The following is a 15,451-nucleotide window of genomic DNA, read 5'->3' on the forward strand; positions in this document are numbered from 1 at the left end:
AGGCAGTTCTGAAGGCAAAAGGGGGTCCAACCCGTTACTAGCATGGGGTACCTAATAAAGTGGCCGGTGAGTGTAGTCCTCCTCCTGTAGCTCTGCCCTCTTTACGTATCAAGCCACTCCCACTAGACGAGCACGCGCTTCATATAGTAACCTACACGACCGCTAGTCATTCATTTCTATCATACCTAGTGATTGTGGTCTCGATCAGGTTCTTTGAGTATGACCGTCCTGTTTGTCTTTGTAAAGACTTAACATTTTCTCTCCATGTCTGAAACCCTTCATTGATTTCAATGTGTTTAATTCAGACTCTATTTTAAACTCTTTGAGAACTCCATCTTCCTTTTTTTGGTTGCTTTGTAGTGTAGTATAGCAACTTTTTCTGTTTCAAATGAATCAGCCCTTTACCATTCAAAGGATGCGCATGCCATCTGCATTTGTAAAACAGCCAATAGGATGGCTTAGGTCTCCCATCACAGGCAAGAGAACTGAGCCAAGAGGAGGTGCAGAGGTCTAGTTTTCTTTGTTATCTTGAATTACAATATGCTGAAATCCCTACCCCAGCTTTAAAGGTGCCCTGTCACGTGTATTTTATTACTTTGTGGTAATGCCAGAAGTTCTACCATGAACTCTGTAACATTGTTTGTGAAAACATGCCGTGGTTACCTTGTTTCAAGCCATTCTAGCGTGGTATAAGAAGCCTGAAGTAAGGCTCAGCTCCTTTGTGCCAGTTCTCATTAATATTGAATGAGCTATGCTGCTTGGCTGATCGACCAATGAGAGCGTTGCTATCAGCATCCTTTACCCAGCGCAACTGGGCGAGCTCATGACTAGTAATGAGTTCAGGCAACATGACGTCAGGCTGACCAGCTGTTGTAAGTGGTCTGATTTCTGCTCTTATTTCTTTTCAGCGGCTAGAGCTGACAGAAGAGGTAGCCGTTCATTTTCACACTCACAACATAACACAAACACATATGGATCTGACATATTTCAAAAAATGCAAATAAAAATGCTTTTATGTGGCAGGGCACCTTAAATGCTACAATCACGTCATGTGGGTTGGACGGTAGAGATGGGAAAGATTCTCACATTTATGTGTCATGGTTACAATAATAAACACATGGTTAAGGATAGGTATTAATCGTGGTCACGCTTTCCTAAAGGCAGCAAATCACCTAATTTAATTCATTATTGGAACCGAGCAGCCGTCTTGTGTGTAATATACAAACCTCCCTCTGTGGACCTTGTCGCTCCGTAACCTCTCTTACTTCCTCCTCTGATTAACTACTATGGCCTCTAGAGGGCTTTGTCACTCAAAAGTAATGATGTCATTTTAGGATACTTGCTGAAAAGACTAATGTTGACGTTATTCTTGGGAGAACACTTTTTAAAAGTTACAAAGTGCTTTAGCACACAGCCACACATTATAAACCAACTTATAGGAAGTGTGAAGACGGGGCTCAACAAGTCAGAGAACTGTCGAGTACGTCCTGATTTCACAGCAGAGGAGTCAGGAGACCTCATTAATTTACGGAGACACCTGCCATAATTGGTGGGCCCACAACTGCACCGCCTTGTCCTCTGTTGAAGGCACACAGGATCCTGGCTGTGTCTTAAATCACTCATTCATTTATAAATAGAAACCTTACTGTCCGGTTGATTGGGTGTTTTGGGACATGTTGCCTGGATATTTCCAGACAGTTGGATTTCATTGTTTATTCATCAAGCTGGCCTGATCCACTTCCAGGATTTATTTTAGTGAGTTACAGGTTAAAGTGGGGTATAGAGGTGAGCTCTCTTTAGGTAGAAGTAATCTCAGGGGTTTGGCATGTTTTAAAGCTGTAATAGGCAGATTAGGAGAGACTTCATCACTCTGAAATAGATCTGCAATGATTTATTCTGTAGTCGATTGAAAAAAAAAAAAAACAGTACTAAACGGATTATCTATTCATCGTTTGTGTAATTTCTCAACATCCGATGGTTCCAGCTTCTCGAATGAGAATGTGAGAATTTAAGGCTGTTCTTGAACTATTTTATAGTACATTTAATATTTTTCTTACGATTTTGGTTTGTTGTTTGTACACACGCAAATTTGAAAATGTCAACAGTTACTTGTTACCTGTAATGAAAATAATCGTTTCAGTCCAACTTTGAATAATCTAGGAACATTTGTTGAAATATTCTGCCCATAGATATTACCCTGAGCTTTCCAGTCTGCTGTGAGTTCTACATAGCTCTTTGAATCTCTTTTAAATTCATTTTTTACTTCTTTCCAGGGTCCTGAAGCACTCTGTAGACGCCACATATGAGGACCAGGGCCCCAGCCCAGGCTTCCGCATGGAGACATCCATCTTTTATGTGGTCTACTTCGTGGTGTTTCCCTTCTTCTTTGTCAACATATTTGTGGCTTTGATCATCATCACCTTCCAGGAGCAGGGAGACAAGGCCATGTCCGAGTGCAGCCTGGAGAAGAATGAGGTGTGAGACTGGTGGAAAGTGATGCATTATGTTGTGGTTTTTTCTTTCTATGTTGTGGAAAACAATCTCTCCCCTCTTCCCTAAATGAAAGAAGAACACATGCTCATTACTACTGAAGCGCTAGTTTCCAAAAATGTTTTTCTCTTGCATCACAAATGTTTTCTTCATTACAAATCAGAGCACATGCTTATCAACTTACGAACATTACTTCCAGATAATGTAATCTAGCATGGCTTACAATTTCCTCAAACAGAACAAAGCACTTAAGAAGAAAACAGTGGGGTTTATCTTCTCCATTTTTTTCATCTACACTTCACACAGACTTTGTTAAAGTCATGCTGTGTTTTCTCATTAACATATTGGCAAGTGATCAGTGAGCCTCGATTTTTTGTCTCATCTTTTCATATTAAAAGACACTTAGAAATCCTTCTTGGACATGCCAGCTGCCTTTCATGTTTTTACATTAGATTTTTTTCCCCAGCACTTTTCCCTCCTATGGTGCTCGTTGTGAGGACTCATACACAAATCGTTTTTTTGTTTGGTCTTCTCATCAAACAGAGGGCGTGTATTGACTTTGCCATCAACGCCAAGCCGCTGACGAGATACATGCCAGAGAACAAGCAGTCCTTCCAGTACAGAATGTGGAAGTTTGTGGTGTCGTCACCGTTTGAGTACGCCATCATGACTTTAATCGCCCTCAACACAGTCGTGCTGATGATGAAGGTCAGTGAGTCCTCCTGCTAGCTTTCTGGGTAGGAGTTTAAAATACAAACTATTTGGTTGTCTTTTGTCAACACTTTTGTCGCTTTCCTGAAGTGTTTGTCACCTTTTTCGATGTTTTTATCCATTTTTTCTTTCTTTTTTTTTCATCATTTTTGGAGCTTTTTAGGACATTTTATTCCTATTATTTATTATTCTTTTATTAGCGTTTTTTTAATCATTTTTTTCCAATGCTATAAAATTAAATTATACCAAATGAAATGAAAGTTGTGTATTAATCATTTAAGTTACTCGTTATGAGTGTTGTAGGGAACCATCCTCGTTATTATTATTAATAATTATTATTTTACAATTGAAAGAATCCCAACTTTGACCTGAGGACAACAGGAGGGTTAAAGCTCCAGTTCCTCTCAAATCCCTCTCATCCAAAAACGTGATATTTCAGTTCCCAACATAATGCAGCAAACTGTTGTATAATTTAAGAGGGCTGCAGAAGCAATTGCAGTTCCCCTGAAAATGTATCTGAGTCTATACCATTTAACAATTTAGCTCTTAAGGCAGACATGCAATCACAAAAGCAATGCTGGTCTGGCCTTGGAACATGGTCAACAATGAAATATCAAACGCCACCAGCATCGCACCACGGTGACACTTCTGCCAAACAGAGCACGCTGCTCTCAGAGAGAAGTGCTTGTGTCTTGGCAATTTCTTTATTCATCTACTCAGAAGAGAAAATCTCTGAAGGAATGAAACAGCCAGTTTAAGTATTGATGCAGGCTGGTGCCAGAGAGAAGCTCTGTTTGCCCGGTGTTTGTCCAATTGTTCCCACATTTGTTTCTCACACTTCAAATTTGAGTAAAATTTCAGTTCCTCAGGCACATTTTGTCAAAGGAAGCAATGGCACTGGCAGGATTCTATTTGGCACAAGAACCGCCGCGGCTCTCTTACAGTAGCTCAGATTTACAATAGAGTCATTCAAAAGGCCAAATACACCACACACAGCCAGCCGCACATAGAAACGCACACAGCTTCACACAAGTATCGCACAAAATAACATAAAGGCCTATATAAATACAAATATGTCCAGTGCACTGTGTAACTATGGATTCGGCCTTCCAGTTTCTTCTCTTAACACATTTTTATACATTTATAAGTGACTAACATTTCAGTCAGAGGCATAGATATCAAATTTTTTCTACATCTATTGTCCAGGATTGTGAAATTAATAGCATGTTGCTGGATGAAGGGTTAACAACGGTTACAACTAGAAGACTTGAAAAAAAGAAGCTAAAGTCTGACACCCTCTCACATCTAAAGAAAATGCGTCATAAGTCACAGAGTTTTTGTCAGACTATATATTTTGCCGAGACTGGGGATCTGACAGGATCACTACTGGAAAGACTACAGGTGTCATTTGAGATGTTTTTGCCATCCCACACGTCAAATTTATAAGCAGGAAAAACTGTTGAAGAATGAAGCAGGAACAGCTTTTGGCCACAGCTGTCCTCGTCACAAAGAACGTGCAGAATGTGGACACGACCCCGGTTCCACTCTATCTTGGTAGAATGGGAGGACTCATGTTTCTACGCCCTATCTGTCAAAGAGGATCAAACTTGTTCACCTTCTTGCGTCTCCCCGGAGTCCTTTCCAACAGTGGGAATTTCCCCACTGTGGGATTAATAAATGTTTATTATCTATTTGCACAGAGCGCTTCCTATTGGTTGTTGACATTCACATCATGGATCTGTAATATGCGAGTCGAGACTAAAATCATACGAACATTTTAAACATGTTTGATTTAATCGTAACGTCAAGACAAGAAAAAGACTGACTTAGATAGCTTGGGCTGAGTTTTATGACCACCTTACACCAAACAACTGTGATCACAGGAGCACGCCACAACTGTAATAACACTCTTATGATTTTATTCTGACATTGAAATGTTCCCTCGACAATGAACTCACTTAAAAAGTCTTTTAGCATAACATCAACACAAACAGGCACAGATCAGTTTAGTCTCATTATCACCCGCCGTTACCACAGTGGCAAGACACTGTGTCTACTGACACTATAGTATGTAAATATATATCCATATATATATTTATTATACACTATTAATGTGTATTTGTACTTGCCAGAGTGCATCTGAGCAATCAATTATAATTGATCTGGAGTGCTTCTCGCTTTGTATTTATAGTTTTCAGTATCATAAAGCTATCTGAACAGTGCATAGGGGTAAAAGATGCAGCTTTTACACTCTGCTGTAAACTATATTAAGTGTATGCTTTGACTTTTGTCCGCAGTTCTACGGAGCTCCAGACCTTTATGAGTCCATGCTGAAATACTTAAACATCGTCTTCACAGCCCTCTTCACACTGGAGTGCATCCTCAAGATTATTGCCTTCGGTCCACTGGTGAGACCTTATGCTGCGTGTACTCATCAAGCGCTCTTCAATTATTCACTGTTGCATTGTGTTTCTGTTTACACACATGAGGGGTAATATGTCTTTGGAAATGCAAATCAAGGACTTCTGCATCAAGCTGCTCTTACTGTGCTTTTTGTTCTCAGTTAATTAAATGTTGTCCTTGTGAATGCTTAGTATTTAGAGACTAACCGGGTATTTCTAATTAGGAAACAGAGATTTGTTACACTTGGGAAGGATGTGATTTTGTTTGGGCAAAAGTACATACAATAAAATGTATAGCAGTGGATTACAAAACAGTCAAAGTAAAAGGTGTGAAATAAAAAATTCCAGAATGAGGAGGAAATGAAGGGATGAATAGTAGCAGGGGTAAGCGAAAAGAATAAATCTTTTCCCAACATGGGGCCGTCTGGCCCGCAGCGAGGCGTTTTATCTCTTCGTTCCATTTACCAGGCCCATTTATTAAATGGCTTTTCTCACACACCACTTGCCTCCACCTGTTTAGCTGTTAAGCCCAGACGGATGAGTATCTGCTGGTATAAACACTCGGCTGCAGCGCTCTTAAGACTGCAGCTGCAGGGCCGGCAGCAGCCTCTACCTTAGCAGCTGGATGGTTGACCAGTCTGGCCAAACTAGCTCAGCAGTTAGTTTATGCAGCAGAGGTGTGTGTGTGTGTGTGTGTGTGTGTGTGTGTGTGTGTGTGTGTGGTTGTGTGTGTGTGTGTGTGGGTGGGTGTGTGTGTGTGTGGGTGTGTGTGTGTGTGTGAGAGTGTGTGTGTGTGTGTGTGTGTGTTAGGGGGAACCAGCCCTGCAACTTTTTGCATATGCACATATGTGAATGTCTAACCAAATACCCAGACTGTAACTATGCATTAGAATTTGTAGAAATATGTCATGTTCCTAAAGTTCCTGAATAGATTGTGTTAACTTATTTTCATGGAGACCAAATAGTAATTGTATTGGCTTTCTAAGTGAACCTAATCTATATAAAAATGATAAAAAACTGACATATGGTGATTTGAAATAAAGCCTGGGGACTTGTTTATAAAATGAAAAATGTCTATTAAAATAGAAATGGGTTAATACGTTTTAAAAAGAGACCATTAGCCAGGTAGTTGATAGAGTGATTGGGTAAAAGAGAGAAAATTATTTAGATTATCAATTAATCATTGAAGTCATTTTTCATTGTAACCTGAATATCTTCAGTTATATTCAGAATATCAGATTTTGGACAAAGCAAGACTTTTGAAGATGCCACATTAGGCATTGTTCACTATTTTTGGATATTTTACAGACCTAACGTTATGTTTGATAATCAAAAATCACATCAAAACAAGAGTTGCAGTCATGGTTTGAACAGTTTTCCTTCTCTGTTTCATCATATAGAGTATGAAAAACACTAAAGAAATATTCCCAACACCCAGAATTGTACCATAGTTTGAATAAAGTCTCTCAGTCCAGGCTGATCTCTTTATGCTCTTTGTCTTTTAGAACTACCTGAAAGCGGCCTGGAATGTGTTTGACTTTGTGACTGTGCTGGGAAGCATCACAGACATCTTGGTCACAGAGATTAAGGTAAGAGCTGCAGCGAGCATGGGCTCCACTTGAGTGCCGGTCTCTTATAAGGCACTTCGTTCTTCGTATCAGGATTCAGTGCATGCTCACAGCCAGTTATGAATGGGCCGGCAAGGAAGTAGATTTGGTCCATTAGTTTACTTATAACTGGAATATCAATTGCATTACATTTTAAGTAATAGCTATTTTTGTTATCTGTTTGTGAGTGTTTGGATTGATTGATCTATAAAATGTCAGAAAATAGTGAAAAATGTCCAACACAAGTTATGAACGACCAACCTGATGTCTTCATATTAGTGTTTTTTTATAAACAGTTAAAAACCCCAAAGATTTTCAATTCACAATTTTGTAAAAACAGAGAAAATCAGCAAAACGTCAACATTGACCGATTATCAAAATTGTTACAAACAATTAATTGGCTAATGTTTCAGCACTAATTGTCATTTAACATGGCATTTTGTTTATTGAAAATGGGTCTTTTTTACTTTTTTTTTTTTTTTAAACATTAGCAATCTGAACCAACCACTTCAGCTGTTAAATCATGAATGTAGAAGTCTTGCTTTGCTACGCTCTTACAGTCTCAGTCCTTAAATCAATAGCTCAGCCAAGAAAACTGCGAGCCAAACAATGTGAAATCATACAAACATATGCTAAAAATAATATAAATACAAAACAATCAATACATGAAACAAAGGACGCTGCAGGGAAACAGGAGGAACAATACTGTTGTTACAGTTTGCAGCATTTTGTTTTCTCTGAAAAATTGACAGAAGTAATTGATTGGGAGATGGAGGGCTGAGGCGCAGTGCTGTTGCTTTCTATGTGGCAAAGTTGCTCTCTTTCTTCGTGTGACTTTCTTTTGATGTGATCATTAGTCTTCTTTTCTGCCTCTTCTCTCGCTTTCCTTCTCTGTTTTTCTTTCCTTCTCTTTTGCTGTTTCCATCTTCTGCTGTGTCTCTCCTGGCACCTGTGCCCTCACTCTGCCCCCTCTGTCACATCTGACACCTCTAGACGGTAAGTGGCTTTTCTTGTTGGCCGCTGATATTGTCAATTCCCCAGTCAGTGAGTGTTGTTCTCTCCCACAGTCTTAGTTTAAATTGTCTACCTTCTGAGTCCTCAATGTGACATGATATAACAGAAAAAACACCTATAAAACTGTTAGATATGTGTCTTTACAGTAACCCAGTCATGTAAAGCAATTACAGTTACATAAGATCTGACGTTGGAACTGTACACGCCAAGCATTTTTTGCTTTAAAGCTCTAGTGCGTAACTTTTGTATAATAATGAACATCTGTTACATTCAAGCCATTGCCAAATACGTTGCTACAAAGTTAATTAAGACTATCAGCTCCACACAGCTCGCTCTGTATTTCTCAGTATGACTATGGTCAGAAATTGGTGTCGTCCAGCGACTTTCACATACATTTGAGTAAAGATAATCATAACCTGTTCATCCTGTTTTTTTTTATGCTCTGTGTCCTCTTTGACTATGTAGCAACTGTGTGGAGGCAACCCAGTCTCATGCCGGTTTTTTGAAATGGTCACGTTATTTGATCTATTGAGTTGTGTACACGGACACATTCATGGCGTTTTTTTCGTGGTGGTGAGCATGAATTTTAATGAGAGGCATCTTTTGATATCCCAGCACAAATACGGTAACAAGTAGTGTGAAAAGCCAAAAATCCGTCAAAGGAAATTGGTCGGGGTGGTGGATAGGTCAAACAACGCAGGACTTTTACCCCAGAGACCGGGGATCTTGTCCCACTGTTGTTGCGCGTCCCCCAGAGACAACCACTGTCTCTCACATGTGCTGTTTAATTTCCCTGTTGTTGCGGCCGAGAGACCACGGATTGTGTCCTGGCGCACAGAAAAAACGAGATAAACGTACCCGTGTACACTTATCAATAGATTAAAAATAATGTGACCATTTCACGAACTGCCGTGAGCCCCCGTTGGTGGAGGAGGGGTTGGGGATGAACCGAGATCACAGAAGGCTTGTATCATGTGGATGCACCAACATTGTTGTTGCCATTACTTAGAATTCCTCATGGGGACAGAAACTACGCACTTTATCTTTAAGATGTCATTTAGTCTTATAATGAGCCAATGAGGTTTCTGTGATTTTTAAAGTCAGTTATTATTAAATATTGCACTATTTAATCAGTGTGTAAGTAACTTTTTTTTGTAACTTATGCTTTAACTAACTATACGTATACAGTAAGTTACGTAACAAATTTACTTATTATAACCCAAACCACGATCTTTGAGTTGACTAAACTGAAAAGTTCTGCACTGCAGGGGTTTGCAGGCACACTGATCTCTCATGTTGGTGACATCCGTAGTATTACTCACACAAATGTGTGCATAACTTTTTTGAAAAAATGTCATACCTGACTGAATCACACTGCGTGTGAGGAAACATTGGGTAATGATAAGAGATTAGTTTAAAGGGAATCTATGTAGCAGTACGGTGCCAAGTCTCAGTTATGTCACTTCCACAGCAATATCTACATAAAGATTTCTACCATTAGCCACCATAAGACACCAATCCTACCAAGTGGTGCTGTAGCAGCAAACCCTTAAGTGTAATATCTTGAGGTTGTTTTGCATTGCTAATTAATTAATTTGTAAAAAAATTAAAAAAATAAGTATGTGCCATCTGTTTTCCTCTCCAGAATGACATAGTGCGTATGGCTTGAAATCCTTTTATCCTGGTTTTATTTTAACACCTCACAGAGTCTCTGTTTTCTCACCCAGGACAAAATGATCAACCTGAGTTTCCTGAGGCTGTTCAGAGCGGCTCGTCTCATCAAGCTGCTGCGGCAGGGCTACACCATCCGTATCCTGCTGTGGACCTTTGTTCAGTCCTTCAAGGTGAGTAAACACACACAGTAGGAACCTAACACGCAAACCATCAGTATGTGCCTCTAGACATGTTTGTGAAATATGTCAGTACATTTGATTTAGAGTATGTAGCGAGTTTCAAAACAAAGACTTTTTATTGGAAAGAAAACAAACAAAGGGAATTCAGTCAGGAAGTGTATAAGAATGCAGATGTGGATTTATTCAGTAGAGATTTTTTTGTTAAGGTTGTTAGTTTGTTTGATTTATAGGTAAATAATAGAATATCACACAAAAGAGGGCTCAAAAGCAGGCAGAGGCAGAATTTAACTATTAAAATAGAACTGTATAGCTGTCACCAGACAGCAGCTTGGATTTTCTCCCACTGCCGGTTTGCTCTCTAAATCCCCCGAGACAAGCTGAGTTAAATGCAGAGCGCCGTGCTGCAGCCGAGGGAATTTATTGCAGGTTTAATGTCAGTGGTGAGAGCTTTTAAGCCCAATGAAAATGGACAGTAGCTGCAGAGTGTTAAACGGTGGCTATTTAATTACAACAAATGTTCTCCTCCTCCTCCTCCTCACAGCGATATAAATAGCAGGTTAAAAGAATCGACCCTGAAGCTCAGGTTGACTGCTCGGGTTCCTAAATAAGACTGTAAAACCGTATAAGGGCGGTAGTCCCCTGCGGACAACCCGATTTGTGAGTGTGAAGAGACAGACGGAGAGATCAAACGAGAGGCCAAATTTGTTTGTGTATGACAGTGAGCGCTTGTAACATGTATCTGTTTGTTCCCTGTTTGTGTTCAGGCTCTACCATATGTCTGCCTGCTCATTGCCATGCTGTTCTTCATCTATGCCATCATTGGAATGCAGGTGAGTCGGGACCTGCTGGACTAAAGAAAATCAGATAGTAATGAGTCCGCGACGGGTGCCTTCTCAAAAGTGTGAATGTCTTGTTTACCCAGAGTCCATACACAACCACGGTACCCTTCCACAGGTCTTATCTGTTTTAGCTAATTAGATCTTTTCTCAGAACTGTACACCATTATTATTATTATTATTATTATTATTATTATTACAAGTACAGTAGTAGCTTATGGAGTTGGGGGACCTGAGCAGCTGTCAAACAAGCCAAAATAAGAAAGATAATGTATTGGGGGTGTCACGGGCGCCCAGATAGCTCACTTGGTAGAGCGTGCGCCCATATATAGAGGGTTACTCCTCGGGGGTGTCGGGATTTTGATTTTAAATCGGAAATTAATCAAAATGAGCTTTCAATATAGAATTCAAAAGCAGGATCGGCAATTACCCCAGCCTTTTTAGTCTTTATTCGACCCCGCCTACTTTCACATGTCTAAAGAAGTAACGTGCAGCTTGACTTTTCCAGACAGCACGGCCACTGCTGAAGTCAGCGATGACACAGAATTAACAGGGCTGGAAAATCCTGCCATTGCTGCGTTGCACGTTGGAACATTTTTCCTTCCTTGTGAGAGAGTTATGTAACCAAGAAACGTGGGCTCAGAAAGGAGTTCATGGTGCTTTCAGGGGTACCTCGTTAAATCTAGTAGCTCTTAGTGTAGCACAATAATTCATTACAACATTTAAACAGAAAATATTAACGTGGAAGGCCACAATAAAACTTGTTCCATGTGGTTATGTGTGGTTAAACTATCAGTTGGTTTATCCATTCAAGAGTTTAAGGTAGGCATTGCACTGATTTATGATAGGTGATTTCATTGTTGGCTGGAATTTTGTCTCAGGTGTTTCATTAGACACCTGCTAGCAAATGAGAAACAGCTTTCCTTGCGGCCATGGAAGAAACTTTGATAAACAATGCTCAGAATCCAATCCCTGGCATTTTGGGAAAATGTGCTTATTTGCTTTTTCGCCAAGCCTGGCTCTGTCTGAAGGTAAGAAACATGTGTTGTTTTACGGGGAGTTATTTGCTTGTTAGGAGTAGTGACTTCCTGGAGTTATGCTGTGTTCACACTAGAGTCTGGATCGGGCCGATATTTTCTGTCCGGGCCTGGCCCGTGTCCGACAGAACCGTGACTAAACCCGCCCCAGCCCGACAGGCATTAAGAAAATTGTGTCTGAGCCCAAACCAAACCCGACAGAGTCAAAATAAAAATAAAAAATCTCATACTAATGACACATTTTTTGTGTGGAAACGCCCCTTTTATTAAGCAACTGTAGGAGAGCATTCGGAAATGTCAACAGCTGAGCACATCAGTGCACATGGGGCAACAAGCACACGTTAATAAGCTGTTTAATTTAAAATGTTCAATGTGTTAACCATTCCTGATTGCTTCGTTTCCAACCATAATCAGAAAACCAGGGAGATTTGTTACTTCCAGGGCTGAGGTTATAAAATGAAACATGTTGGGGGTAAAATCCTGTTTCTGGTGAACAAATGAATGAACTTGGCTTTCAGTCTGGGGTTTCTTTTGGACACCGGACACATTGTGTACAAAATTTAGACTTATTCCACCAACTCAACATGTCTGCTTCCTATTTCTTTATCTCTCTTCTGCCCACTTACTACACACACACACACAGACATACACACACACACACTGAGATCTCTTAAAAGAGCCGCAGCACCATTTTAGAACAAATGGCTAATCGCACTGATGTGACCGAGCCCAACCTGAACCCCACCACAATTTCTAAATATCTGTCCGAATAATGTCCATCTGTGCCTAAGTCATTTTTATTGGCAGTCGGTGAAATGAAGCTACAAACTGACACCAAACATGTGCGACACCCTATTATTCAAAGTTGAGCTGTCCTCAAGCACTCCAGTGTCAACAAATCATTTGTTTTTTAAATGACACGGCCAGCTCTAGTACTTTGTTATTTATCCTAAAGTTCCTATGACATGCTGCTGACAGAGCAGGTTACCCAGGGCTCTGTCTACACCTATCACCATTTCTAGCCACTGGGGGACCATAGACAGGCTGGGGGAACTCATATTAATGTTAAAAAAAACATGTCATAAAGTGACACTTTCATGCCATGGGACCTTTAAGTTAGCTGACGCTATGCTAGCTTCCTGTGTATTGCCCCCACACACTTCTTATGTCTAATAAGTACAACAGCGCAGTCATCTGCCTTTAGAAAATCTGCTTCAACACATCACTGACATAGTCTCAATGAAAACGTAATAATATACCTTTCACAAACCAAGTATGTATTGCAGGGCTATTGCTTTGGGTTGTATAAGATTGTACAGGTGTTTGGTTTGGAAGTTTGCTTTTTTCCTTTTTAGAGATAGCAGATGTAAAGAAATTGGCCTACCTCCTTTGTATTCCTCTCATTTATAAGATTGTCACCAGGCTTTTGCTGAAACAATCAGGTGCTGTTCTCGTACAGCGTCAAGAGGCTACATACATATTTGACAGCTGTCAGAGTTCTGGGTTTATAGACCAGCAGGATGGACATGCTGAGGGGCAAATACATATTTAAAATGAGACCTCTGGGTTGTGGGACATACCCAGTTGTGGCAGTCACACTCTCTATTCAGTTTCAATTTAAATCAGTGAAGATGTATTGGCTTGGAGTTAGGAATAAATTCACAAAAAGAAAATAATGAAAGAAATATTTATTCATACACAAGAACTAGCAAAACACGGTAAATAAAACAGCTAATTACAGAATAAAAAATATAGATTTTAGGGAGAAGCTCACAGTTATATGGAAAAACAAAGAGGGTTTCTCCATTTGATCTCAAATTTGGTTTCTTGTCATAACCCAAATGTAATGAAGTACAAGAAATTTCTACTGTCCAGGGACTACCATAGGTATAACATTAAAAAATGGTATGCCTATCATGCATATGAGTTCTGCACACTTCAAACTAGTGAGAAGAAATGAGAAAGAAGAAATACAGAAAATCTGTCCTGTGAAACAACCAAACCTATTTTGCGTTTGGGTCTTAGTTTGAGGACTGGCCTGACCTCTGGTGTAGTCTCTGTGCTGCAGTAGTTCATTATAACATTTGAGTGGGACTTTAAATGTTTTTTTTTTTTCTCCTGCTGCCTCAGGTCTTTGGCAACATCGAGCTGAATGAGGAGACCGCAATAAATCACCACAACAACTTCCAGACCTTTTTCCAGGCCTTGACTCTTCTTTTCAGGTAATGCTGCTTCCATATTCCAACAATTCCTGTACCACAAATAATCCAGTGTCTTCTGATGACACCAGCCCCTGCTCCTGTCACTGTGTGTGTTTCAGGAGTGCAACAGGCGAGGCGTGGCACGAGATCATGTTGGCGTGTCTCAGTAACCGGCCGTGTGATAAGCTCTCAGGAACCGTGGGGAAGGAGTGTGGAAGCGAATTTGCCTACTTCTACTTTGTCTCCTTCATCTTTCTCTGCTCCTTCCTGGTCAGTGTGAAGAGAAACAGAGGGCAGTCCCACCTGTTGTCCGACAGTGTGTTCTGAAAGTTTCAGTTACCAGCTGGAACATGCAAACAGTCAAATGTAGATCATTGTGACTTTTTGTCGTTTGGTTTACAGTGATCAAAAAATAGCCGAATCATTTGAATAGAGCAGGTTTGTTTGAACCTATTTTCACCCCGATTTTCTGCCCCCATGAACCCAAAAGTAAGCTTGTCCCTGCTGCGAGAACACCCTCTTTGCGTTTTTCTCGTAAACAAGGTCTTCTTGCACCGTGCACAGCTCAGAAAAAGCCAATAGTTACAGAAAAGCAAAGAGAGAAATGGGAAGAAAATGCAAATGGGCTGCTGGCTATGTGTGGCTATTATTCCCAAAAATGGTAAAAAACAGTGAGCCCCTATTTGTTGCCTACAATAGGATTGTTATTGTTATTGTCAGAAAAGTTGCAAGTGGGGTCAATTCCCAAATGATAAATGTAAGATGTGGAAAATAGAGTAGACAGCAGTAACACAGAATGTATAGTTTGCAGTTTTTGGGTTAAAAACATCCAAAATGACCAAAATGGTCCTTTAAGTAGAAATTAGATTTTTCTTTTTTTTAAACAAATGCTCATATTCACTATTCATTTATTTTACACACTTATGTTTTCCTTCTCTAGATGTTGAACCTGTTTGTCGCTGTCATCATGGACAACTTTGAGTATCTGACAAGGGACGCCTCCATTCTGGGGCCTCATCACCTTGATGAATTCATCCGCGTGTGGGCAGAGTATGACCCTGCTGCCTGGTAAGTGTTTCTTCTGTTTCTCTCTGACCTGTGCAGCTCCATTATAGTCCCTAAAATCAGCCAGTTTCTGTGTTAAAGAGGAGGGTGTTGGTTTTTGGAAGAGGGGAATGCTAGGAAACGGGGAACTCTCAGCTCTGAGTTCCAGCAGGATGACTCTTTGACGTGGAATTGGAGAAATCCCATCTTAGAATGACATTAAGCCTGAGCCAGAAGTTGGCTGAGGCTGCTGACG

At 40.2% G+C, this 15,451-nt stretch overlaps 1 protein-coding gene across 8 annotated transcripts in view; it reads left to right on the forward strand.

The window, feature by feature from the left end:
- cacna1bb (calcium channel, voltage-dependent, N type, alpha 1B subunit, b) overlaps window positions 1–15,451 on the forward strand; it is a 211,439-nt gene that overhangs the window by 165,358 nt on the left and 30,630 nt on the right. For 5 of the 8 annotated variants that reach the window (XM_034895434.1, XM_034895435.1, XM_034895439.1 and 2 more), the window contains 10 exons: window positions 2,274–2,475; window positions 3,034–3,198; window positions 5,499–5,609; window positions 7,109–7,192; window positions 8,204–8,206; window positions 9,952–10,068; window positions 10,842–10,907; window positions 14,081–14,172; window positions 14,271–14,421; window positions 15,092–15,219. In XM_034895434.1, coding sequence (XP_034751325.1) covers window positions 2,274–2,475; window positions 3,034–3,198; window positions 5,499–5,609; window positions 7,109–7,192; window positions 8,204–8,206; window positions 9,952–10,068; window positions 10,842–10,907; window positions 14,081–14,172; window positions 14,271–14,421; window positions 15,092–15,219 — 1,119 coding nt within the window. The remainder of the gene's footprint in view (window positions 1–2,273; window positions 2,476–3,033; window positions 3,199–5,498; window positions 5,610–7,108; window positions 7,193–8,203; window positions 8,207–9,951; window positions 10,069–10,841; window positions 10,908–14,080; window positions 14,173–14,270; window positions 14,422–15,091; window positions 15,220–15,451) is intronic. The other 3 variants (XM_034895437.1, XM_034895443.1, XM_034895440.1) reach the window with 1 other exon arrangement.

The sequence above is a fragment of the Etheostoma cragini genome, chromosome 16, assembly GCF_013103735.1.
Source record: "Etheostoma cragini isolate CJK2018 chromosome 16, CSU_Ecrag_1.0, whole genome shotgun sequence".
Classification (NCBI taxonomy): Eukaryota; Metazoa; Chordata; class Actinopteri; order Perciformes; family Percidae; genus Etheostoma; species Etheostoma cragini.